The sequence below is a fragment of the Cnephaeus nilssonii genome, assembly GCF_951640355.1.
Source record: "Cnephaeus nilssonii genome assembly, chromosome: 5".
Taxonomy (NCBI): Eukaryota; Metazoa; Chordata; class Mammalia; order Chiroptera; family Vespertilionidae; genus Cnephaeus; species Cnephaeus nilssonii.
This window is the reverse complement of record NC_137076.1, coordinates 50,669,214-50,696,705: the sequence shown is the minus strand read 5'-3', so window position 1 is coordinate 50,696,705 and position 27,492 is coordinate 50,669,214. Positions and strand designations below refer to the sequence as shown.

The window sequence follows — 27,492 nt, the reverse complement described above, 5'->3', positions numbered from 1 at the left end:
GGATAACTATTGAAAAGTCATCTGAACTATCCTTAAGACAGCTAGGATTCTGTAAGCCCAAAGGAGATGTTATAAGCATCCAAAGTAAGTAAAACAGATTTCTGCTTTCATTGTTATAAACATATGCATCTGCAATTTAATATTTTCTGCTCCTTTTTCCATCTTTGAGTCTAAGATAATCTTTATTCAAAATGTCATTTTCAATTAGGTCTCAGTCTTTGCTATATCAGGCAAAATAGTTTTCCTCCTCATTTCTAGAAGTCTTATTTACTAGCATTTAATAACATATAACGTGAATTGTTATAAACATACATGTATTAATTCACATCCACACAAAAACTTTATCAAGCTGACACTACTGTTATCCACATTTTCCACGTGAGGAAAGTGAGGCACAGTGTCCAAGATCACACAGCTAGGAAGCAGTGGAGCTGAGATTCAAACCCAGGCACTCTAGCCCTGTAGTCTGTCTATATTTTTCACCACTGCATAAAGCAGTGATGGCAAACCTATGACACGCATGTCAGCACTGACATGCGTAGCCATTTCTGATGACACGTGGCTGCTGAGGCGGCCACTTGCCGAGGATGAAACATTTGCTGCTCCTGAGGATGAAACATTTGCAACTAGAGTCTTGGAGTTAGAGTCTAACTCTAAGACTCTAGTCGCAAATGTTTCATCCTCCCCTATTAGACACTCTGTGCCGGAGGTCTGTAGGCCAAAACAACAGAAGTCCAGCACAGAGCGTCTAGTTCTGGGACTTCCGGTTAAGCCGGGATCTTTGCCCTCACTTCCGCCGGCAGAGGAGGGAGCAGCAGAACACAGCGGGGGACGCATCTCTGGGGGCCCTGCCATTACCAGTAACCAAAGAACAGTTAACCACAGCAACCATTATCTACTGTTCTGGGGTGTCATGGATTTCTAATCCATCATTACTGAGATAAGTTGAGGGGGAGGCTGGGAGAGGCGAGGGTTTGTGGCGTGCTATGGGTGACATTTCCCGCCATTAGAAATAGCGGCAGCCATTTTAATTCACATAAGGAACACCATCTTGCTCCATAGTGCAGACTCCATTTCACCACTATTACTGTTGTCCATCCTTATTAACCCCTATTTCTGCTTATTAACCCTGCCCTTTCCTAAAAGACAGTTATATGCACCATTTTGTGGTTAGTTAGGCTAGTTAACCCCTAATTGCCTGCAGGCCTAACAAGCTATCTATAATTCTATCTTCTGTCACTGCCCCCCTGATGGAGAACCCAAAAAATAAAAAACTAAGGTTAAGAAAGGAAGTGGTAGTAGCAGTGGCTGACACTTTCAAGAAACATGGACTGAGATGTATGGCTTTATAGAAAAAAATGGCAGATCATTTTGTGTTCTATGTACTGAAACGGTAGTAAGCAGAACGTGGAATATAAATAGACATTTTGAAACTAATCATTCCCAGCTCTTGGAAAAAAGTGAAGATGATAGGAAGGAATACATTTCCAGGCAGCTACACCTTTATAAGAGCCAATCTAATTCCATCCTTAAATTTATGAAAGGCTCTACAAATTTAACATCTGCACGTTTGAGCATTGCTCACTCTATAGCTCAGCATTGAAAAGCACTCAGTGAGGGAGAATTTATTAAAGAAACTCTCCTAAGATGTGCACCAGTTCTATTTCACGATATGCAGAATAAAGATGCAATTATTAAGAGAATATCTGAGTTACCACTCAGTAGAAATATCATAAAAGACCGAATAATGAGACTGAACACAAACATACAACATCAATTAAAGAGAGACATAAGGAAGTGTAAATATTTTTCGATCTCTCTTGATGAAACTACTGATGTCACATCACATGCTCAGTTGGCCATTATTGGTTGATATTCTGATGGTCTCACAATGAGAGAAGAGTTGATAAAGTCAGTATCAGTGTCAACAAGCAAATCAGGAAGCGAAATATGTAAGGCTGTTATACAAACATTTCGTTACCTAAGCATTGATATCTCTAAAGTTGTGTCAGTGACAACAGATGGGGCACCAAATATGGTGGGGGAAAAAGTCGGATTTGTCAAATTGTTTACAGAAGCTATTGGACATCCGATTGTGCCTTTTCATTGTATTATCCATCAGGAGGCTTTATGTGCCAAGGCAGGATTCACCGGCTTAAACGACTTAATGTCAGTTGTTACAAAAATAGTTAATTTAATAGCTGCTTGCCCCCTTCACAAGCGAGAATTTTTGGCACTTTTACTGGAGGTTGATTCCACCTACAGTGGACTGCTGATGTACAATAATGTAAGATGGCTGAGCCGAGGCAAAGTTCTTGAGTGCTTTGTGGAGTGCTTTGAAGAAATTAAGGTATTTCTTGACAATAAGGATCTGGGAAACTTTCCTCAGCTTAATGATGATAAGTGGGTCAACACACCCTGATGTTTTTTACAGATCTCTCTGTTCATATTAATGAACTGAACTTAAAGTTACAAGGTTTTGGCAAAAGTATTGACATTATGTTTGGATACATAAAAGCTTTTGAAAGTAAAGTTAAAATTTTCAAGCGAGATGTAGAAACTAAAACTTATAAGTATTTTCCTCGAGTAACCAAGTATTTTGAGAACGCCAGTGCAGCTGTACAAAATGAAATGGAACTCTTGCATATGAAGTACCAGCATGTTTTAGACTCGTTACTTGACCAGTTTAGTGATAGATTTAGTCAATTTAGAAGTCTAGAACAGACCATGAAAATAATTAAGTATCCTGATGTAGTAGTCTACAGTAGTTTGGAATTAAATGGTTTCCTATGGATGCAAATTGATGATTTGGAGATGCAACTTGCAGAATTTCAAGACAGTATCTGGGCTCAGGTGTTTGTTGACTTGAGGTCAAAGCTTGAGAATCTGGAAAGATGCCGCTTGGAGAATCAAGAGGAGTGCCACTACGAACAGGAAATTTGGAGTGCCTGGAACTGACTACCAGACACTTTTAGCACCCTGAAAAATATAGCAATGGCTTTACTCACAATTTTTCCCTCTACATACTTTTGTGAGGCCTTATTCTCAGCATTAAATAATATCAAAACCAACAAAAGAAACAGATTGACAGATGAAGTTAGTAGCGCTTGCTTGGGCTGAAGTGTACAAAATACCAACCTTCAATTGAAGATTTAGCCAATGAAATTCAGCAACAAAAAAGTCACTAATAGGCAGGTTAAAGAATTCCCCCTCCCCCTCACTTATCTTAGTTCACGGCACCCCACACAAGCTAAATAATATCAAGACCAACAAAAGAAACCGACTGACGGATTAACAAAGAAGTCACTAAGCAGGTAAGTTAAATATTTAGTTTTTGGTTTATTAAATACAATTATATATAACAATTATACATTTATGTTATTTAAACTATAAATATCGTGAAATAATGTTTTTTCCTCAAAGTGACACACTACCCAAGTTATGCTCAGTTTTTTGGCGAAGTTTGACACACCAAGCTCAAAAGGTTGCCCATCACTGGCATAAAGCCTGGTTTTAATCTTTAAAGCTATGAACACCCTACCATGCCATATGAGGCATCTTTAGTTATAGAACCAAGAACTAGACAAATTACTGGTAAGTTATATATTGACTGTAACTAGAGATACATCCTACAGATTCTAGGTTATATCCTCCCTATTACATATCCAAATATAGTATCTGATCACCTTGCCCAAGTGGGAAAAGGGGAAAGGAAGTAAATCCAGCTGATGGGTCTTGGGTAGGAGTTGTGGGGGGAAGGGAGAGGTGGGATGTCAAAATGAAGTCTGAAAGATACATCTACAGTGAACCCTGAGTGTCTAGCAGCTTATCAAAGCAAAGCCACAGACATATACAGCACATGCTGACACTACGGTATAAAGCCAGGAAGAGTCAGATATTCAGGGAAGACAACAGTTGGCAGCTGGTCTAGACACATCCCGGAGACAGGCACAAATGACTACTGTGGAAACCTGACATGCTTTCAGTGCATGCGTACAGATGGGTCCAGTCCATTTAAAGCAGTCAGAAGAAGACAATCATACACAGAAAATATGATGATGTGACTGTCAAAGCTGGTGCACACTATGGAAGTCTGTTAGTATGTATGTAAGTTAAACAATAAGAGTATATTGGTATTAAGTTGATAGAGACAAAAAATATGGGATACGCAATGCAATTCAGGCCATAAATTTCCAAAGGGCCAATGATAAAATATATTGAGTAATTTATAATAAAATTAATATATTATATATAATGTGTAAACTGAAACAGTAAAAAATCTTGACTAGTTCCAACTCTTTCCAGAAGATATTTGTTTTTGCTATGTAGCTCTTCAATATAATTCAACAAAGTAATTGATCTTCTAGTACATGAGACTAGAAATTACAAGGGACTCAAATATCATTAAATTGCAATCCCACAAGGCACTAAAAAACCTCTGTTTTACTAAGACAAATAAGTAACTATAGCACCATAAAGAGCCATTAAGAAAGGAGCCAGACTGACCAATAAAACCTTTAGTGGAAGGAGACTGAGATAAGCCTACAATCCCTCCAGTTGGAACAACATGCAACAGTGATAGTGGACAAAGCGAGGGTGATCACCATGCGTATAAATGAAGTGACAGATGTCAGAAATACTGTAGGACTTGGATTCTACTGGAGTCAAATTTGAGGAGGAATCAAAGAAGACACTAAGATTTTAGGAAACATCTTCCTTAATAAACTCTCTTTCTTCTGCAGTTGGCACTAGGAGCACCTCTGCTCCTAAGAACCACCTAACCTCAGCATCCTTTGCTATCATCACCACTCAGACTTTAGGAGAGCAGCTGCTGGCCCTAGACACTTTGGCTAAAGCTAATTAATAACTCTTCCCTTAAATCATACCATGGTTCTCCATTTTTACCTCCACAGCACAATTGAGACAAAGCGAACACACTTAGAAAGACTTTACTAAAGGCTTGGGAATCAATAAAAAGAAAATAACCCTCAAAGATATAATGAATCAGAAAAAAAAAAGTTGTAATTTAGTCCTTTTCAGCCTATAAAACACAGTGGGAATCAAGCCTTCCAATTGCTCATGTCTTTCCAGATGGTACATTCTATTTTTAAGGTCCACTGCCCAGACACCTCTCCTCAAAGTCAGGCCATGAGAGTAAACAAGCACAGCCAAGTGATCTCTCCCACAGCCATGGTTTGGAATCTCAAGACCTGCTTTTCATCCAACTGATTGATATGAGACATGACCTCGCTCTTTACCCTTGTAATTCTCAACAATGCAAACACAACCACGCCAACAAACAGCAAATACATCACACAGAACCCACCAAGTGCATAAACACATCTATAGAAAGGACACATTCACAAAGATAGGAAAAGTTCCAAAAGGAGCTGATTAATGAAGGTTGAAAATAAAAGAAAGAAAAAATACTAGAAGGGAAATGGGTTTGTTCCACTGGGGAAATGTTAGATTTAAGATGCCAAAAAAGCATCCAAGTAGAGATACATACCAAATAGAGAAATGTTTCATCTGGAGTTTATAAGGGAGGTTGACTCTGGATATGTAAAAAATAAAAAAGTTCAAGTTGTGGAAATATATAAGAAGCAAGTACAGAAAGAAGTGAGAAGAAGACAGACCCCTTGGCGATACCCCTATCACACGGAGTGGGGCAGAACACGAGGAAAAGGGGGAATTGGCAGGGCAGAGCCAGAAAGAGTGCAGTGTGATAAGGGCAGTGAAGAAGATACACTCAAGAGAGAGGAAGTGGGCCACAGTCCAGCATACTTTAGAGAGAATGGAGGAAGTTATCTATCTATATACATATAGATATTTATCCTATATAATAAAAGACTAATATGCAAATCAACCAAATGGCGGAATGATCAGTGGAACAACTGGTCGCTATGATGCACACCAACCACCAGGGGGCAGATGCTCAGTGCAGGAGCTGCCCCCAGCCTGCAGGCCCCAGGCCAGCCAATGTGGGTGCCAGCGGGAACCCGCCTTCCCAATTGCCTCACCGGTTGCCCCGCAGAGGGAGGTGACCGGTGGCAGTGGCAGGGGGCAGGGCGATCGAGCAGGCAGGGCCAGACTGGTCAAGGTGGGTGCCAGTGGGGGCTCCCAGATCACCCCACTGGTCGCCCCACAGATCAGCCCTGATTGCCGGCCAGACCTAGGGACCCTACCTGTGCACAAATTTTGTGCACCGGGCCTCTAGTATATAAATAATAGAGAAATATGCTAATTAACCAGGACGCCGTAACAGGTCGACCAGACAGGAGGAGGTTGCGTGCACAGCGTCGGGGGCGGGGTGGCAGGCGCCTTCACATGCCTGCGCTGAGAGAGGGCCTGATCAGCAGCAGCTGAGGCTGCTTCAAGGGCCGGAGAGGGAGGCAGGGCCAGACCAGCAGCGGCCACGGCTGCTGCGGGGCCCGGAGAGCGTGGCAGGGCCAGACTGGCAACTCTAGGGTGGGCGGCACCACGCTATTTCGAATCGTGCGCTGGGCTCCTAGTGAGCAATAAAAGTTCATTGGGTTTGAAATAAAAGAACATAGGTGCCTTTTGAGAGGCAGAATTTAGTATAGGAACGGGGGAAGGTGAGAATAGGGGGTGAGAAGTGATAGGCAGGTGGAGGCAGGGCACACCCATTCATCCACGACGACTGACAGTGCAGGAAGGAGAGAAAGAACCAAGACTGTTAGCACAGAGAGCTTGCCCACTGTGCTCACTGCTGCATCTCCAGCACCAAGACCAATTTCTGGCATGTAATAGGTACTCAATAAATATTTGTCCATTGGATGCTGTTTATTCAATAAATGCTGCTGTTTTATTAAATAAATAAATTAGTGCATGAATACAGTGCTGATATGTGAGGGACATGAGAGAATAATCTTGCTCTGGCATGTGGGTGATTCAGGTACCAACACTGGATTTATATTGTTTTAAGACCTGACTACAAGATAATGTCTGTAAGTGCAGTTCAAACCATTGGATTTAGTGTGGGTGAAGAATGAAGTTAGTCTTTTTTATAGTAATCTGAGGAAAAAGAGAATCTATCAAGCCAGACACTAGGTTGGGAGAGGCACACCAAGTGTATGCCCCACATTCAAAGTTTTTGGAAAGTTCCTATCTGGGTATGACAATATAAAAAGGTTCAGCCAGCCCCAGGGTTCGAGAGGATGGGGAGCACTGAGATCAGATAAGTGATGTGGATAAACTACCAAAACACCGAAAAGGTTCAAGGGTGTGTTTTATTAGATGACCTAGTATTCACTTACAGGGAATCTAGAAAACGAATTTCTCTCCCTGTTGTTTCTCATTTTGTTTTGATTCTGACAAAGGAGAATCTAGCTTATATAAGGTCTACAGGAGAAAACTGGCAGAATGCAACAGAAAGAAGGTACAGTTAAAGAATTGATACAATGTAATTATACAACACCCTGGAAGAAAGGTGAGGCTATGAGATCCAAAGAGTTCATTTTTACAAAGTGATATAAAATAATTTGAGAGTAAAAAATAAAGCCTATGTTCATTGCAGCCTTATTTACAATAGCCAAGATATGGAAGCGACCTAAGTGTCCTTGAATAGATGAATGGATAAAAAAGGTGTGGTATATGTAAATAAAGGAGTGTCATACAGCAATAAAATGGAATGACATCTTGCCATTCTTGAAGACATGGATATACCTGGAGGTTATTATGATAAGTGAAATAAGTCAGACGGAGAAAGATAAATGCCACCTGGTTCCACTTACATGTGGAGTCTAAACAAAATAAATGAACAAACAGAAAAAAAAAAGACTTATAGAAACAGATACCAAAGGGATGGTTGCCAGAGGGACTGGAATGGGTTGCTAGAGAAATAAGGGATGGGTGAAAAAGGTAAAGGGAGATATAGTCAATAATATTGAGTTAAGTTTACATGGTGACAGATGATTACTAAATATAAATGTTGAATCACTATATTGTATACCTCAAACTAATATAATTAATATAAACTTTTTTAAAAGAAAAAAAAAGTATGTGGAAGACACTCCATTGAGGCTTACCCAGAAGTTAGGGGGCAGAGTCAGCGAGAGGGCTTATGGGACACAGAAAGTTCACATTGCTGCTGAGGAGGGGCCACCTGAGAGCCTCATAAGCAAGAGGGTTTCTGCAATCTGGTGGGGCTGGATCACTGGCATGTCCAGAAATTCTAACCAGCACAATGTAATAGTATCTACAGCAATACCTGGCAACTTGAAAAGGTTTTTTGCAGTTAGAGATGCAAGTCCTACACTTGAGCCAAGTTCAGCTCACCATAATGGATCTGCCACGAACCGAGTTGTAACAATAGGATAAACTCACACCTCATGGCAGAATCACCTCACAGTTTTAGAAATAGCTCTAAAGACAAGTTCTAGTCAAAGGAATCACAATTAACACACCCTGCTTCTTTTCCTTCAAATGGAGCCAAGTCGTACTGTTTCATATCAAGATCCTTAAGGTCTTCCAGATGGAAGAAATCTAGTCCAACCTCTCACCTATTATGACTTTAGTTTTAGAAATCCGCGGCAGAAACTATCAGCATACCCTGGCATCCATGTGCTCCTCTCCATTTCTCAGCTCCCTTCGCAGTACACCTGAGGCCCCGTGGCTAAACTCTGAACAAGGGGACATTGGCGAACCTGATTTAAGTCACTCCCAGGCCTGGCCCTACTTTGGATGGAGGAGGACCAGCCAACCTGCACCATATTAGACCCTGCTTGAGTGATGAATCATGTTCCATTATGTCACTCACTGACATTTGTGGGTTTGTCCATTTCAGCAGGAGCAAGCACTCACTGCTTTTCAAAGAGTTGCCAATTGTGCCAGAGCAAAGGATGGAGGTTATTATCATCCAAAGGATTTAAAAAAAAAAAAAATAGAAGCGGTCATGAAGCTCACATTTACAATATAGTAGCATCTCGCTTATCTAAAAGTGATCGGAGACATCCACACATATAAAAAGCCAGCCACCTGAATGCTGAAAGGACCAGGACGACCAGAGACCAGAACACCAGGCTCCGCCCCCCGGGGAGCAGGTTAGGGGCGTCCCTAGGCAACGGGTGCGAGTTTGATGCGGGGAAAGTCAAAGAAAGAGGAAGGTCTTAAGGGTCTGTGGGTTTGGGGTGGTCCGCCCAGAGTAAGTTTGGAGTGTGCCGGGGAAGGAAGAGGAAGATCTGATTGGAAAATGGCTCAGCACAGTACCTTTCTCATTGCGAACCAGGATGGCGCCATCAGTGGACTGAATGGGCGGTTGTTTCATGAGTGCGCTTGGGACCCACATGTTCATGGCAGTGGCAGTATTCTCGAAACTTCACTGATTCCAAATAGTAAACAGCCATCAACGCCAAAACAGAAAAATCCTCTCCAACTAGAGGCCCTGGACGTTGCAACTGGACTGAAGGAAACACCACTTAAGGAGGAGCTAGAAAAACGGGAAGTGTGCGACCAGAGGATTGTGGGATTGTGGAGGACACCTGGGCGCCGACTGCTAGAATGTGAGCCTGTTATTGCGCATGTACATAGTCAGCCCTGTGGTCCTCAGTATGGCAGTATTTGGATGTGACTTCTGGCGGGAAATTATTTCGATTGAGGTTTGCTGTTCCCTTGCAGCAAGGAAGATCAGAATTAAAGGTTTGTTACCTTGGTTTGAAGTGGAGGAAAATGGGATAGTGAGGAATAAGAAACTTTGGAGATAATGAAGGGCAATTTGTCCAAAGTGTGGAGAGCTCAGAATTAGAGTTTAATTGGGATAGAAATCCTGCTAATAGCACCTGATGCCTGAAATCTGAGCACTCTACTTATAGGTTTTCCAGTTCAAGTTTTTGGAGACTGCCTATTAAAACATTCCTGGTTGGAAAGTGTTTATATAGAAGCCCATAAGTATTAAGTATTTGCTGTTTTTACTATGCTTAGCTCTTTGTAAGGAATATGGAATAATGTTAAACACCTCATGTCCTCAAGAAGCTTGAATTTTAAAATAAAAAATAAAGAAGAAATATAAATATTAAAAATAAAAAAAGAAGAAGCTTGAGTTTTAGGGGCAAAATCAAGCAGGCAGGCGAGTGGTTAGAGGCGATCAGGCTGGCAGGCGAGCAGTTAGGAGCCAGTGGTCCCAGATTGTGAGAGGGATGTCCGCGGGACTAAACCGAAAGTGGACATCCCCCGAAAGGTCCCGGATTGCGAGAGAGTGCAGGCCAAGCTGAGGGACCAACCCCCCCCTCCAACCCCCATGCACAAATTTCATGCACTGAGCCTCTAGTAACTTATAAAAGCCAAAGGGTGCTGCCCTCTCCTGCCCCACCCCCCACAACCAGGAAATATGCCTTTGAGGTCTTAAAACAACCCAGCCTGAGAGTGAACTACAGCTTCAGAGCTTCGCTCACTAGCTAGCCTCTCCGGCTCTATTTATTTACTCAAGTTTTCTTGGAGTAAATAAACCAGTCTTGGCAATCTGGCTAGTTATTTCACATCAGACAAGAAGTAGAACATTTGAATCAATAAGCAGTGAGGTTCTAGAAGGGAACATATCACAACATCCTAAGAGTGAAAGAGGGATCAGAACTCTAAAAGGCAGCACCCCCAAAAAGAAGGTTAGAGGGCCCCTCCTTTTTGTTGTTAATCCTCACCCTAAAACATTTTTCCCATTGACTTTTTAGAGAGACTAGAAGGGAGGGGAGGAGGAAGGAAGAAAAGGAGAGAGAGATGTGAGCGAGACATCGATTGGTTGTCTCCTGCACTTGCTCCGATGAGAGGGCTGGGATCAAACCTGCAACCCAGATAAGTGCCCTTGACCGGGAATCAAACCCAGGACCCTCTGGGGCCTGGGCTGACACTCTAACCACTGAGCAACCCTGGCCAGGACAACATCCCTGTCTTATAAAGGATGATTTGAGCCTCCCTACTCTTCATGGTCCTGAAAGGCATCACTGGAGGAGCCTGGCCCACAACAGGTAAAAATGACTTGATTGCCGGGACTGACGGGCAGATGCTGAACGACGGATGAACAGATTGCTCTGACACACGTTTCTGTGAAAGAGCGGGCTAAGGCACTACTTGGCTATCGCCACCAAGTCGCCCTGTCTGCCTGCCTCCTTAGGCCTTTATTGTCACAACAGCTTGAACTAAAATTAACCTCTAGATACAGTCAGCAGGGTAAGCATCCTTGAGAAAGTATATGCTTCTATAAGGTCGAATCTTTAAAGACTAAACATGGGGATTCTAGTAAAACACCCCAGGGGATTGGACTTGTTTGGAAAAGTCAAGGTAGGGGCTGCCGCCTTGGGCAAGGTCCCCTCAGAGGCCCCGACCTTTCGGAGAATCCTCCTTACAGACATTCCAACCAAGCCCCGTGCTCCCCCACACTTGATGTCCTTAACTAGCCTTTGCAGGCTTCTAAAGAAGGCAGGACTAAGTGTAGGAAGTCTCTGGAAAGGGTTACTCAAAAACAGTTTCAGCGTTTAAAGGCATAAATTTGTTTGAAAAACTAATTGTGCCCTGGCTGGCATTGATCTTTGGGTGAGGATCAACAACAAAAAAAAACAAACAAATTTAAAAAAAAACACTAATTTGTAAGGGCCACTTTACTTCCCTAGGATGCCACATAACGATGCTCAAAATTATGAGACATTGCCACTCACCTACTGTTTGAGAATGGGTGGTTCCTACTAATTTGTGTAAACAACATATCTGGCATTCAGGAAGCCGGGGATCCACAAGCAAAAGCAAGATCCAAGTATCATGTGAAACAGAAAGGGCCCTAGAGATCATTCAGCCCAAGCCCCTGGCAGAAAGGTTAGGTAGCCAGAGGGCACCCATGCACCTCACTGTAGAGCCCGTGTTCCCTGATATCAAGCTGGGGTATGACCACCGCATCACAGTTCTCCTTCCCTGGACAGACTCACAGCCGCTCCATCCCTTCTCCTCTGATCCGCAGGCCCGCCGCACTCACCTGCAGAAAGCAGTGTCCCACCTGGGCGTGCTCCAGAAGGGTGGCGTTATACACCTGCCTCCAGAAGATGGGCTCATTGTCATTCACATCACTCACGGTGATGCTCACCAGGCAGGTGGCAGACAGCGGGGGCTCTCCCAGGTCTCGGGCCACCACGCGCAGCTCTACAGCCTCCTGAACTTCTCGGTCCAGACTCCGGATAGTGCTGATGAGGCCGGTTTCGGGATCTATAGTGAAGGATGGTCCGCACTCGGCCGTGGGCCGCTGAGCCTCTGGGCTGCAGCGCCCAGGGAGGTGGACCAGCTCATAGCGCAGCTTGGCGTGCCTGGTGCCAGCCTCGTCCGCGTCGGAGGCGCTCACCCACAGGACCGCGGTGCCAGGGGCCGCGGCCTCGGATACTGAGGCCTGGTAATGCTCCTGGCTAAAGAGGGGAGGCTGGTCGTTGAGGTCGGAGATCCGGAGCAGCAGCGTCTCCTCCGTGCTCAGCGGCGGAGACCCCGCATCTGTGGCCACCAGCCGCAAATCATACAGGTCTCGGCTTTCCCTGTCCAGGGGTCCCTCGACGCAAAGGAAAAACACCCCTGGGGAGCCGCCAGGCCTCAGCGTGAAGGCCCCCTCTGCGCCCTCCAAGGTCAGAGAGATGCTCCTGTCCCCAAGGCTCCTATCAAGCTCCCCAGCTGCCTCCTCTTCCTTCTCCGGGTCACCGTCCGCGTCGGAAACCGACACTCGAGCCACGTAGTCGCCGGGCCGGGCACCTTCAGAGACTCGCGCTGCGCCCCCCTCGGTGAGGAATAGCAGGTGAATGGCGGGGCGGTTGTCATTCACGTCCAGCACGGCTATGGACACCCGCACCGTGGCTACCTCAGGCTCGGCACCTCCATCGCGGGCCTCGACCACCAGCTGGTGCCAGGCCTGAGCCTCGCGATCCAGCGGCCTTTGCACTCGCACCACACCGCTCAGCGGGTCCACCGCGAAGTAGGCTGCGTCCCCCAGGGGCCCGCCGCCACCACCCGCCGCGGGCGCCTGCCGGGAGCGGATGCGGTAGCGCACGTGGCCGTTGGGCCCCAGGTCCCGGTCGGTGGCACGCACGCGACAGACCTCGGCGCCGGGCCGAGCATCCTCGTGCACGGCGGCGCGGTACTCGTCCTGCTCAAAGACGGGGGGGTTGTCGTTCTCATCCAGCACGCGCAGCTCCACACGCAGGCGGCCTGTGCGCCGAGGGCGGCCGCCGTCCCACGCCTCGATCTGCAGCTCGTGCGCTGCGGCCGCCTCTCGGTCCAAGCGCCGCAGCAGCACCAAGTCTAGGGGCTCCAGCGGCGACGAGGACAGCGGCGACGGTGGCGACCCGGGGGTCCCATAGCGCAGCTGGAAGAAGGGTCCTGCGGGGTCCTCGGGGAGGTCGGACGCTTGCACCAGAGTGTAGCCCTGTGTGCTGAACAGCCCCGCGTCGGGGTCGTGGGCACCTGGCAGGCGAAAAGCCGTGCCCGGGGGGCTGAGCTCGGAGACGTCCAGTCGCAGGGAGTCCCGGGGAAAGCGGGGCGAGTGGTCGTTGACGTCGTTGACGTGGATCTCCACCTGCACCACGGCGCCCAGTAGGGTGGCGGCCACGAAGCTGTAGTGGTCCTGCCGCTCGCGGTCCAGACTCCTGGCCGTTCGGATGATGCCGGTGTCCGGGTGCACGTGGAAGTCGCCCAGCAGCGGGGAGTCGTCTGAATCCTCGGACAGAAAGAAGCCGCCCACCTCCTGTTGCTGCGCAGCCGGCAGCCCGGCGCGAATGTCGCCGACTAGAGTGTCCGGAGGAAGTCCCTCGTCCACGGAAAGGCTGAGGTTGAACACCTGGGCAGATGAGCCCGAGGCCGCCCACACCCACGCGTGCACCAAGAGCCCGAGCAGGAAGCGCTGCGCCCCGGCGCCGCCACCGGGCGACCCTCTCCTCTCGGCAGGAGCCCCGCGCTGCTGACGCCCTGCGCCCATCCTCGGCGCCGAAGGGCTCATTGCTCCGCCAGCTCCTGGGGAAGGCTCCCGAGTACCAGCCAGCTTGTGGCGGGATGACAGCAAAAGCCAGGAGCCTCTTCGGGGTCTGAGCCAACGAAGAAAAGACTTCGCTTGTCAAACAAGCCGACAGACCCCGGAGTTCCCGAGATTACATCTGCAACTGGTGAGAAGGTCCTCTGCTCGCAGCTCACGCAGAGGGGGCGCGCTGGATGCCACTGGCGCTGCGGCCACCTCTTCAGCCCCGGGATTTCCTTAAAGGAATCTCACCTTTTTTTCCTCCCCTCTCCTGTTCCTTCTGCTCGGCCGATCGTTTCCCCCCGGTAAAGTCAGGTGCCTGTTTCTTTTGCCAAAAAGGATGACATTATCTAATGCGCGCACACACACAGAGAGGAGGGGTCGGGCAGGAGAAGGGGGTGGAGTAAGGGCAGGGAGGCCGAGAGTGGGGGCGCCGAGCCGGAGCTAGGAAGAGAGGAAAGGAGGGAGCGGCGGCTCGGGCGGCAGCGCAGTGGGCTGCAGGGGGCGCGGCTGCTCCCCACCGCGTCTCGGGGCGCGGAGGACCGCTGGGCGCCCTCTGCGATTCAGCCTCCGGCGCCTCCCCTCCGGTCTCCTCCCCGGCGTGTGACGCAGCGCCCGCGAGGGCAAATTCCAACCTGCGAGTCCCCGCGCTGCTGCAGGGCGCGTTCGCAGCTGGGCCAGGGACTGAGGAGCAGGGAGCAAAGGAGAAAGGACCCGGAGATTTGGGGCGCCAGACGGGTGGGGGCTGCGCAGGCGGGCATCTGCCCTGGCTTTGCGTGCAAAGTGCCGATGGTGGCGGAGGCGTGAGGGGGGGGGGGGGGCGGGGGAGGGCGGGCAGCCTCTCCGCGCCCTCCCTCTCCATCCCCTGGACTGTCCGTCCCTTCCGCAGACCAGACGCCTGGCTCAGCCTGAGCAGAGAGGGCGGGGGTTACAATCACTTTGGGGAGCCAAACTTGTGTTCTCCATTTGGCAAGGGAGACAGACTCGTCCCCAGCGGAAGGACAGATGGAGTCCAAAGCGGATGCACAGCTGGGGCCAGGATAACTGTACAGCAGGGAAGGTGGAACTTGAAAAAAACCTTCGAGAAACCCTGAGAAATGTGTGACACACGTGGTGTAAACCACACTTTACTGCGCCGCGTTACCGCTCAGGGACCCGAGAGCGCCTTGTCACTCCCCTCTGCCCCCAGGAATGACGACAATGGAACTGGCTTGCCAACACTTTTTGTATATTCAGCGCCATCGTGACACTTCAGGGTGTTTTCAGATGCTGATTTATGGGCTGAAAGACAGGATGGCTGAGGCCCCACCACCTCCCAGCGCTCCACTGTCGCCTCTGAGCAAAGAAGTTGGGAAGCAGAGCCACTATCCATACCAGTTTCAACGCAGTTTGTGGCGGAGCCCCAGAAAAATGCCAATAAATGGCCATAGTCGCAAGTTTCCCGTAAATTGTCCATCATAATTGCTAGAAATTGATAAATGGCCTCTAATACAGAACGCCGGAAGAAGGACTCTGTGCCCTCTGAAGAATGGCTGGCCATATTTCAGCAAATGGCTTCTGCAGTTTTGCATGTAGACTGGAGAGGAGAATTAATTTTCTCGTTACTGTGGCTCTCCTTTAGGGAGGACCAAAAGCCCTGTATAGTGGTTCCTTGAAGCAACAGTAAGATGCCTTTTTAATACATAGTGGCGTTATATATAATTGCTAATCTACACCCACATCATTCATCTCCATCCCTCACATAATAATAATAATAAAATAATTTTATAGCAGATAATGTTACATGTAAATGGAGACATTATTAAAATAAATTCAGCTTCCTTTCACCAGTAAAGTCTCCTTACCATGAAGGAGATTTGTTAAGAATCTTTAGTCTTCTTTCGCCTTAACCTCTTCAGGCTCACCCTAACTAGTCCCCCTGCCTCCATTCTTGCCCCTTTGTAAGTAATTCTCAGCCAAGCATTTGGATTGATGTGTTTAAAATTGGCACTATATTGCCAGCCTGGTGTGGCTCAGTGGTTGAGCTTAGACCTATGATCCAGGAGGTCATGGTTGAATTCCCAATCTGGGCACATGTCCAGGTTTCTGGCTGGATCCCCAGTAGGGGGCATGCAGGAGGCATGCAGGGGGCAGCCAATCAATGATTCTCTCTCACCATTGATGTTTCTATCTCTCTCTCCCTCTCCCTTCCTCACTGAATATATTTTAAAAATAAATAAATAAAAATGAACTTGCCAATATATTTCCATTATACGTGGATTATAATCAGACTCCTTTTAATAGTACAAGACTCAAGCTAACATGGCCCTACCCACCTTTCTGACTTCATCCACTCGGGACCCAGCTGCACTGCCTTCTCTCTGATCTTGGTACCTGTTATAGATTGAATGTTTGTGTCTCCCAAAAATTCATATGTTGAAATTTCCCCCCTAATGTGATGGTATGATGAGGTGGGGGCCTTGGGAGGTGATTAGGATCCCATGAGGTCCTGGGATTAGTGCCCTTATAAAAGCTCTGAGAGAGCTTGCTGCTCCCTGCTCTCCACCCTGTGAGATGCAAAAGTTGCAGGCAGTGGCAACTAGGAAGAAGCCCTCACCAGAACTTGACCTTGCTGGCACCCTGATCTCCGGTTTCCAACCTCCAGAGCCATGAAAAATAAATGTTTGTTGTTTATGAGCCACCCAGTCTGTGGTACTTTGTTACAGCAGCTTGAATGGACTAAGACAGCCTAAGTTTGAACTGTTCGAACCTTTCTGTGCCTGGGAGTTATTTCTTCTGTTTTGCGAATATTTGGCTCTTTCTCTTTTAGGTCTCAACTCAAATGTTTAGAGACCTTCCTTGACCACCTTAGCTCAAGTAGCTTCTGTACCATAAACCCTGTATCTTTATATACATTTCATTCTCAGCACCTATTAGTACCTTAAATTAGCTTATTTTATTCATTTGTTTATTCGATTATTATTACCTTAACCTTCTTTACACACTCTAAGCACTATTTTACCCTAGCACCTACAACAGCATGTAATACAAATGGGTTTCTATTCACTAAATATGTGTTGGGTGACTGGATGAATGGTTGAGTGAACTGACGGGTAGATGAAGGATAAGTCTGCTAAAGGAGGAGTTTGAAGCCATAACTCAGAATTAATTCGCCGTGAGATTCTTTACTGTGATGAATTGTATCTTCACAATTTACTCATTTTAACCATTCTCTGGGGGCTTCATGGACTTACTTTTAAACTTCTTCAGTGTACTGTATTTTGCAAACTGTACTATTATCGAATATTTACTTGAGTCTAAAAATAAAGGAAAAGTGGATAATTGTTTCTGCATCTTTCAATGACACATTCTTTGTAAACATTGGTTTAGTTTAGAAACAAAAGAAAAATCAGGTACTTCAAGCATCAATTTTTCCATTAGTTTCTAAGCTCTGCTGCCCATTTCTCAATACTATATCCCTCATTGAGTGTCCTGAGCAGCATTCTAGCATAGAGAATTCAATTTAGTTGAGTAAAAGATATAAGAGCATTCTCAGTTATGCAAAAAGGAAATAATTTTAGATAGCACAGAAGCCAACAGCCTTCAAGAAATAGGTGAAGGTCTGACCTTTGAGAAAAATGTCAGAGAGAAACTGGCAAGAATTGGGGCTTTGAAGTGAGAAGTTCTGGTTCTGTTCTATAATTTTGGGCAGGTTATCTCAACCTTGTTAAGTCTCAGTTTCCTCTTCTGTAAAATGGGGGTTAAAATATCTAATCTACAAGAATGTTATGAGCCTTAAATGAGACAGTGTGTGTGAACTAGCACATAGAAGTCAATATTATTTCTTTTGCTCTCTGTGTGATGAAATATTTGGGGTGAAGTGTTTTGGGATTCTCAGTAATATCAAACTCTGACTTTTTAGCCCCCCTATTAAGGTGTGGAGAGGGAAAATGTAAAATTCCCAGTGTCATGAACAGACCCTATGATGGGCAAAAAGGCCCAGAGCAGATCATCACCCAGCATGACACAATTGAAGTAGAACAGGAAGTCCATTGTCAAAACATTTTCTCCCAGATGGTAGACAGTTCTTAGCTTTGTAATAATTGACTTAAATAGTCTAAAAAGTTACTAAGTGCTCAAAGCAGTGTTCAAAGCATCTCGAATCAACCTTTTAGGAAAATAATTATAATTATTTTCTCTATCTTACAGATGAAACTGAGATTCAAGAACATTGCAAGTAACTTGACCAAAGTCACAACACAGGTGTGTCAGAATCTAAGCCCAGATAGCACTGCTCCAGGGTCCGTGGCCTTTTGAGCTCTTCATTGGTCATTTATCGTTTCTGTGATTTTCTGCTTAAAGCAGATTGTTTGGCTTCTGAATTCTCACTGAAATCAAACAGTGAAATAGTAACAGTTTTGGAAAGACCCGGGAGAACAACAACAAAAAAAGAAATTTGGACAGCATCTTTGTGTGAATGGTGGATGGCTCAGGAAAATAGCCACAGGAAATAATTCCCCACAGATACCAAGGGACCACTATAGCTAAGTTTTGGGGGAATCAGAAGTTATACAAGGATTTTCAACTGTGTGGGAGTTGGATCCCCTAACTCCCATGTGTTCAAGGATCAACTGTAATTATTTTATCTGATTCTTTGGGAAGATGGGGAAAAACTTTATGCTGACATTTCATCATGTGGTTGGAGACAAGTATAATAGCTTATCATTAAGTAAAGTTAGATATGCTGTATCGAATCATATTTTTCAAATCCTGTAAAAGCTGGAATGTAAGAGGTACATATGCTAAAGTTTCCCCACATTTGAAGATGATCCTATAAATAGGTCTGAGACAGAAGCTCTAGCTAAAGTAATTTCTGCCTAATTTCCCCCAAAATCCCCTTCTCTCTCCTAAATTGCTTATTCTCCTTACCAATAAGTGGTAAAGCAGACTAACTTCTCCCAACTCCCTCCACAACTCCAGATGGCCTACAAAGACCAATCAAACCTGCTCAAACACATAACCTTTAAGATCTGGCTTGTCTTTCTTTTGTGCACGCATGCACACACACCATCTTGTTTTTCCCAAAAGCCTTTCTTTAGATGAAATGATCCCAGCTCCTTATTTTCCCAACCCTTTAATCATTTTGTTTCTCTTCTCTGAACTCTTTCCAATTTCCCTATTGATTGTTTAAGATGTGGAAACCAAAACCACACACCATTTTCTAGCAGGGTCTATACACTGCCAAACCCAGGGAAGCTTACTTCTTCAATCAGAAACCAAAGCCAAATCCAACAGGTTCCTCACAAGTGGATGTCAGAACAGGTGTGACACCCCCAATTCCAGTAAAGAAATGCCTTTGGAGTAGGTAATTATTCAGTGTGCAAAGATAAATTACTTGCTTTCACTCAGAGGGCTTTTTAGAATATTCACATATTTGTATAAGCCAGCGTGAAGGATATAGCTAGTGAAGAAAAAGATAAGTAGCATTTAATCCTGCCCATATTTTTCTAGGTGTAATTGCTCTTTGTGTGAAGTAAAGGAAGCTGATCTGTTTCCTTGGGACAAAGCAAAGTTCACTGAAATACATACAGATAATATATGTTATAATAATTCCAGGCAAGAGAAAGCAAAGGAAATGCCCAGGACCCTGCCAATCCCACAAATATTCAGTGAGAAAAACACCTGGATTCTCCCCAAGCCACAGCTGTGCAGTTGGAAAACGCCTGGATCCCATTGAATCAAGGCAGTCGGGGGAAAGAACCACATCCGGCCAGGAGTGTCTCCGCACTACGACAGGCACACATGAATCCTATTTGATCAAGACACAGCTCTTGTGGAAATAAATGGATCCTGCTGGATCCGAGCACAGTTCATGGTTTGCACACACAGATGGGGATGTACTGGGTACAAATACGATCTGTGAGAAACTCCTTTAATACACAGACATTTGGGAAGAAAACTTCTGCCACAGATTCTTGGCCGTGTCAATATCACAGTTGTTTTTCTCATGGAACACATATGGACAAGGCAGGACTGCTCTTTGATTAAGATTCCTGGATCACATAGGATCTGAGCGTTTTGCCCTGCTTCTTCAGAGTTAGCAGTGTGTACATGTAAAGAGAAATTCAAGATTAAATGTCAACCTTGTTTTTCTTTAGTATGATCAACAACACAGTAGCATAATCATAGTAGGAATGTTTCAGGCCTTTCTGAACACACGTGAACTGAGAGGGGAAAAAAACCATTATTTCTATCTTACAATTCATATTTTCCACATATTTCTATTTTTTTTTTTTTACTTAACCTTCTTTTGCATCTAATATATTTTCCACATAGTTTTTCAGCAAGTTGTAATTCAAATACCACGATTGGCCCTGAGACTAATCTGAAAATCAGGCAGATATTTGCACAAATTAAATAGTGAGTGACTTTACCCACTTGAAGGCAAGCAGAGGTTTCTTATAGATACTATCATTTATAAGGAGTGAATCAGTGCTTAATATTTTATTTTATTTTTAATATATTTTATTGATTTTTTACAGAGAGGAAAGGAGAGGGAGAGAGAGTTAGAAACATTGATGAGAGAGAAACATCAATCGGCTGCCTCCTGCACACCCTCCACTGGGGATGTGCCCACAACCAAGGTACATGCCCTTGGCCAGAATCGAACCTGGGACTCTTGAGTCCTCAGGCCGACGCTCTATCCACTGAGCCAAACCGGTTAGGGCAGTGCTTAATATTTTAAAAGATGTTTTGCAATAGCAGTCTGAGCTAATCCTGAGGAGAGAGCCTGTGCTTTGAAATATCACGGATCGGAGTTGGAGGGCTCTGAAATATTAGGGTCTTAGGAATGTCTCTTCGACCCAGTGACTGCCCCAGAAAACGAGATTGCCATCCCTGGAGAGGCCGTGGTAGAAACTGCTTCCTGAACTCAGGTGCTCCTCAACTTTCCTCTGTTGATTGCCAATTCCTTATTTCCCATAACTATTTGTGTAGTGTGAACAGAGAGAGAAAAACAGATGATGAAATTCCAGAAGCTCTTGGCCTGGCAAGATGCATTCAATGAATAAACCATAATCTTTCTGGAAAGCAAGCCTAAGTCCCATGGTCAATAATATCCGTTCCGATCACTGTACACAGTGTTTTCACCATTACACTGAATTCCAGAGTATTTACTACTTCCTGTGTCTGTAAATACGGGCTTTTTTGTTGTCATTGTTGTTTCTTCCCTCTGCTTTCATGGGCTGTTATTTCTGACACTTTATTTATAGATCCAGTTTCTGAGTTTTTGCTTTATCTTCAACATCCCGTTGGAAGGCCTTCAAGGGCATGTGTTTTGACCCCCAGCCCACCTGCTTCACCTGTGGGCTTTGTTCACTGTTCTTTTCTTCTTTTGAGCCCTGGTCTCCAATCCAGGCAAACAGGCAAGCTTAAAGATGACAGCCACAGAAAAATGCACTATAGAGGAGATGCTTTAAAGACCCAAAGACACAGGGGAATGTTAAATGTTGGGAAGCAACCACCATCAATCAGAGAGGCAATTGTTCATTTTTGAGCGAGTGTGCAGCGTGGCGCAAGAGGAAAAAATGCAGAGCCATACAAGGCCGCAGAGAGGCACACAGCTGCCAGTCCTTGAACTTTGTAGAGGCCCACAGGATATGATTCCCGTCCCTCCTCTGTAAGCATGTCATCAGCAGCAAAACAATGGATTTGTGAATTATTTGGGACCTCATTTTCCCTTGCTCCTAGACATGTATCCTCATAGTCCTTGTGGCAGATAAAATGGTGCTCCTCCAAAGATGTCCACATCCTAAGCCCCTAAACCGTGAGTGCGTTACCATACATGACCAAAAGGACTTGTCCCATTTGGTTAAGGATCTTGAGACAGGGAGACTGTCCAGGTGGGTGCAGTGTCATCACAAAAGTCTTTGTAAATGAAAGAAGGGTCAGAGTCAGAGCAGGAGATGGAAGCTGAGGTCAGTGTGAAGGAACCATGAGAGAAAGAATTCAAGCAACCTTTAGAAGCTGGAATAGACAAAGAAGTGGATTCTCCTCGGCACCAGGAAGGAACAGAGCCCTGACAGCACCTTGATTTTTGTGAATTTGTTACAGCAGCAATAAGAAACTAATACGTCCCTCCACAGTGTCGAGGACAGTTTGCCCTCTTTCCTGCCTCCTCCATGATAAATAGCAATGTTTCCAGTGCCTGTTATCTCTCAAACATCTAAATGCTCATTACAAAGAAGGTGGACGTTATCATGGCATTGGTCTTGCTTCCAGCCAACAGTATCTCAAGGGATTAGTTCCAACGGGCAATTTGAGCATATTCATTGCAGGAAATTTGTTTCTTACAATGTCAAATTGGGTGTGTTATTTTTCCCTTTGATTTATACATTCTCCATCAGTTTTATCTTTTTATAAGATGTTTTAGAAAAATATCTGCAAAGAAAACCCATTTAAAAGATTAAAAAAATACTGTGCACAGAAAACAAAATCACAACTGTTAAAATCTTAACTAGACGTGCATTTGGGGTAGCCACAGTTTATCTAAGGTCGACAACAGAGTCTTTGAGAAAGGGGTTAAGAACACGACGTTTACTTTTAAAGCAAAGCGCTTGGCCCAACAGCCAGAAAATGGGGTTCTAGTTATATTGCGGAGAGAAATAAATCCTGACTGTGCAAACAGTCTAAGTGTTATATAATGGGCCATGAAATCAACTCAATGGTGGGGTCACTGGCCTAAGAGATAGGAAACCTGCTAATGCACACAGAGAGAATCTTTCTTTTCGCCTCCTCATACTCATTCTAAATGCAGTGGTTTTCAAACTTTTCTGACCCACTCTAAGAAATACATTTTATATCATAAACCACTACACACACACACACATACACACACATACACATACACACACAATGTAACAATAGTTTTATGATACCCTACTTATCCTTACAATGTGAAATGCACTTAAATATTTCCTAATTTTTATTATTTCATTTTATTATTATTTTTTCACTAAGTGGTCATGACCTGCAGCTTAAAAGCACAGATTTTAGTGGTACTCTTTATCACTACACAATTGTTTTCCAAATGACGATAAAGAGTTTTTTCATTACCACCTAGTAATTTCAAATGAAGTAATAGTTTGGAATTGGTTACCTTTAAGGTCTTTCCCAAGTTTATCATTTTGTAGTTTTGTGTTGTTTTTTTGTTTTTTGTTTTTTTTCTCAAGAGGAACATTATTTTATCCAAAGTTCCTTTTTCAATAGAGTAAGCAAGGATGAACAACTTGGAAACTTCCCTCCAGTAAATTTGTTTAAATAATAAATAAATGTTTTTTAAGATAATTTTGACATTTTTTGTTCTTTAATAATTCATTCCTAACCAAAATCAGGAATTACTGAAAGTATTGTCACATTTGCAAGCAGGTGGGGGGAACGGGACACATTGGTACAGTATTTGTGAATTTTGAGTTCAGGAATTTGGGGAACCAGAGTCACTCTGTGGGGACAAAGCATTGTGAGTCATTCCCTGAGAGCATTTTGATTTATGATCTTAGCCCATATCACCTTGAAAATCAGCTTCCCTCCTCATCACTACACTGGCTCCAGATAGGTGATATTAGCATCCTAAACTCAGAGAAATCTGCTCGCCTTCACTTTGACTTCAAGGATTATGCTTCACAACACACTTCTCCGATTCTTGCCTATAAAAGAAAAATGACACTAAACTCTCAGGGTTGAGGAATAGTTAATTCCCTACCGAGATGCAAAACAATAGCAATCACTCATCAGTGTGCAGAGCGGCGACAGATTCCAATTTCCCCTTTTCCAAAGACGCTCTCCTCATTACCAAGCAAAACCGACCCCTTAACTTGCCCAAGATCTATAGCTTGCTGCGGTGATCTCATCAGTTTGTGTCCCTGAAGGGGACTCCGGCAGGTGGTGCGGAGAGCAGCGAGCTGACATATGGAGACATATTGCCTCAATAGGCTGATTCACCAGGCCAGCTAATTTCCCTTCCATGTTAAGAAGAACAATTAGTTTAAATTGCCGTATATCAAGATGACTTTGCTCTTGCCCCCCAATACAGCAAGTCAATAAACGATAATGTAAATAAGTGTCTCCAGCTACTTTGATTGTAAAAAATTAAAGACGACAGAAAAGGAGAAGCTTCCCTTGGAACTGAGGCAGATCACAGTTCCAGGCTCCACAATATGAAACCTACTGTTTGGAAGCCTTTTGACTATAGAGCAAAAATGCTTTGTGACTTTGTTTTTAAGTCCCATCAAATTCTGCTGAAAAGCTGTGGGGTTGTTTGTTGTTTTTTTTTTTTTGTTTGTTTGTTTGTTTGGGCTGAAAGGACATGGTCTCTTCTATAGAAAGTGATAGGAAAACAAAAAGAAGGATGCTGGAAAGTATATGTTGAGTGTAAGAAAGCAGCTGAGAAGATACCAAGAAAGCTTTACCTTTGCAAATAGATAATGGAAGGGAGCAATACAACAGGAAAATGTCAGTCTTGGACCCAGATTGGACCTGTCCAATCTGTCCAGGACCAGAACTTAGTCTGGTTCAACCAAATTCTACTCCATTTAATATGTGGCTTATTATGAGAAGTGCATTCAGAATTTCAAATAAGGATTTTGAAGGGAAATTCTAATATCTACATTTGGATTGAGCAGCCCTGAAGGGAAACAGGGTGTTGATTTGTGAGGCTGAGAGAAATTCTGAGCAGCTGTCAGAGGGGAGCTTCCATCTCCAATTCAGACTGAAAGGTTCTAGAACCTTCCAGAGCCATGATTTGGACTCATAAGATCTAGAAACCCTTGGACTGCTTAATTGATAGAAGTGAAAGACATCTCAGTTAAAGACAAATAGAAAAAGTAGCTAAATGTTATTTTTTTTTCTTTAGAGACAGCTATGTTTTTATAATTTATGATTAATAATTTTTGATATCTAAAGAGACTTAAAATGAATAATAGAGTTTTTTAAAAGTCTGAAATCTGTATTAATTCCAGAAAGCTCAGCTATCAGACTACAAAGCTGCTCCCAAGATGTAGCATCTCAATGAGCTTCCTATGGTGGGCTGGGTTTGCAGACAGAGGCAAAAAAACAACAACAATAATGCCTCAGGGTGGAAAAATACATAATTGTCTTCTATGTTATTGTATGAATAGATGATCTAAACCTCTCTTTCTTCAAATGTGCAGAAAACTTGTTTTTCCTCACTTCTTGCCAAAGACTTCTAAAAATACTAAATCCATTCCTGATTGCCTTTTGGTTTCTTCCAGCCATCTTACCAACATAACGGAGAGCAGTCTAAGTCACTGACTTCTGTTTCGTTATTTTTGAGGAATTATCTACCAATTGCCTGGTCTTTGGGGGATCCCCACATAAGCAGATTACAGGGCTGTATTGAACTACCGTGAGGGGGCGGGAGAGCCAAATTCTTCCTGCTGGCATTCCAGAAAGAAACTGTCCAGACCTATTAAGTACATTCTGCATTAGGAATTCAAGGAATAAACTTGTAAGATAAAAATCCCTTCCACAGAAGAACTCACAATCGAGGGAAAGCAGATAACTGAAAAGTGAATTACATTTCCAGATGAATAAAGTATTCCAAAAAGCCCGTGAACCTTGGGACAGCTTCACTGTCACGCAGACCCAGTCCAGCTAAGGCAGTTCGTGGCTTCAACCATCTCTCAGCAACAACCGGAACATCCTTGGCCCTTGATCCTTCTGAGTCCCCAACCCCCTGCATGGCCTCCCCATTCCTCATATCATTTTGGATTCATCCTAACGCCTTTTTCCTTTTATTTGGTCTTCTTTGAGATGCTATCTGCCTGGCGTCATAGGTAACCTTCGTCTCACTCTGCATCACATCACTGCTGTTTTTTTTTTCTTTTTGTAACACTTAACGTTTTCTGAAATGAACACCTTTATCTAATTATGTTTACTGTCTGCCTTTGCTCTGACATGCAAGATCCTTGTGTATTTTATTTACTTCTCTATCATCAGTGCCCACAACAGTAGAGAATGGACTCATGAATTAATGCAGGTTGACACCATTTCAAATCTGTACATTTCGACCTCAGTTGGGTCCTCACAGGTGTTCAACAAAACTTTAAATCAACCAATCTTATTCCTCATTCCTTAAGTCATAAGAATGCCTCCCCCATTCCCTTCTGTTAATGGCCCCCACCCTTCTCCCCGCCCCCATGACAATGCTCCTACAAGGGCTTCAATGTGTTTCCAGCAGCCACATGTAAGGCACTGTCTAGTATGTATCTTATTGGACCTCTGCTGCCTTAGACAAGGCTCACCAGTCCCTCCTTTAAATGTGTCTCCTGTGGCTTACACAAAACTTTTCTTTCCTGGTTTTCTTTTCCCAGATCTGCTGCATGGAAATTGCCTTGGACAGGACCCAAGCATGTGTACTTTTTTGTCTAAGAGCCATAGGTAATGTTGGTGCACAGGCAAGGTTAACAACCACTTCCCCTGGCTTTCTTCTCTTCTCATTTTCTTGTCCAGGGATGGTTTTTTAAAAAAATTTTTTTGGGGGTGAGTACATAAAGGTGGGGTGGGACTAGACAACTTGCCTTATAACTGTCTCTTTATGGCGAACACTTCTCTTTTGCTTGGATTACATGTTCCCAAATTGCTACAGTAAAAAATTTCAAGATTCCCTTAGCATTTCTGGTGGTGATCAAATGCTGTTCATTTATGAAAGCAGTTTATATGAAAGCAACTGTAATATGCATATATTCATGTCTTACATGAGATTCAGAAAATACATTAGTTGCCATAAAGAGAATATTTTTATGACCAAGGAGATTATTATTAGGGGGCTAAACTGTCTCCCACTACTTATAGCACATACCCACTCCCATAGCTTTGGCTTTCTAGACCCTAAGTTACCCCAACCTGTGACTTTTAAGATTATACACTCTTTCCCCCTCAAATGTTAATTTCTAATTCTCAGCTGATGCCTAATCTCCAAAAGAGATTTTATAGGCCTCTCAACTCCATTTTCTCCCCTAAACTTATTTTCTATCCCTCTGACAGAATCCATTCAGTTATAATAATGTGATTATTTACCCAGTCACCTAATTTAGGACTTTAAAACAATCACTGAGTCCTACTGACTATACTTTTAATTACAGTTCAAATCTCTTCTGTATCTATGACATTGCTTTAATCTAGACTATTAGGTCTTGTTTAAACCTTTGGAATGGCTTCTTGACTACCTAGCCTGCCTTAAGAATCTAAACATGCTCCCTCATTTCCACTGTCAACCTACAAAATATTGCCATAGTTATCTTCCAGGACCTAGGCACGCACTCACTACTTCAGAAATGCAAACTCCTGAACAAGCAGTTGGTTTTTCTTTGCTGGTGAGTTTTATTTCACACGCTAAAGTTCTTCCACGTCATTTATTCTGACTTCCCTACAGCAATTCTGCCCAGTGCCATTTTAAGTCAAACTGCTGTATCAGCAAAGCTCAGAAACACTGCCATCTGGTGATCACAGAA

The 27,492-nt window shown here is 44.2% G+C and overlaps 1 protein-coding gene across 1 annotated transcript in view; it reads right to left on the bottom strand.

Annotated features, from left to right (window-relative positions):
- The window catches only part of DCHS2 (dachsous cadherin-related 2), a gene marked incomplete at both ends in the record, with an annotated part of 195,288 nt that extends 181,319 nt beyond the window's left edge, over nt 1-13,969 (bottom strand). The window contains one exon of the mRNA XM_079773298.1: nt 11,975-13,969. Coding sequence (XP_079629424.1) covers nt 11,975-13,969 — 1,995 coding nt within the window. The remainder of the gene's footprint in view (nt 1-11,974) is intronic.
- Between the last annotated feature and the right edge of the window lie 13,523 nt (nt 13,970-27,492).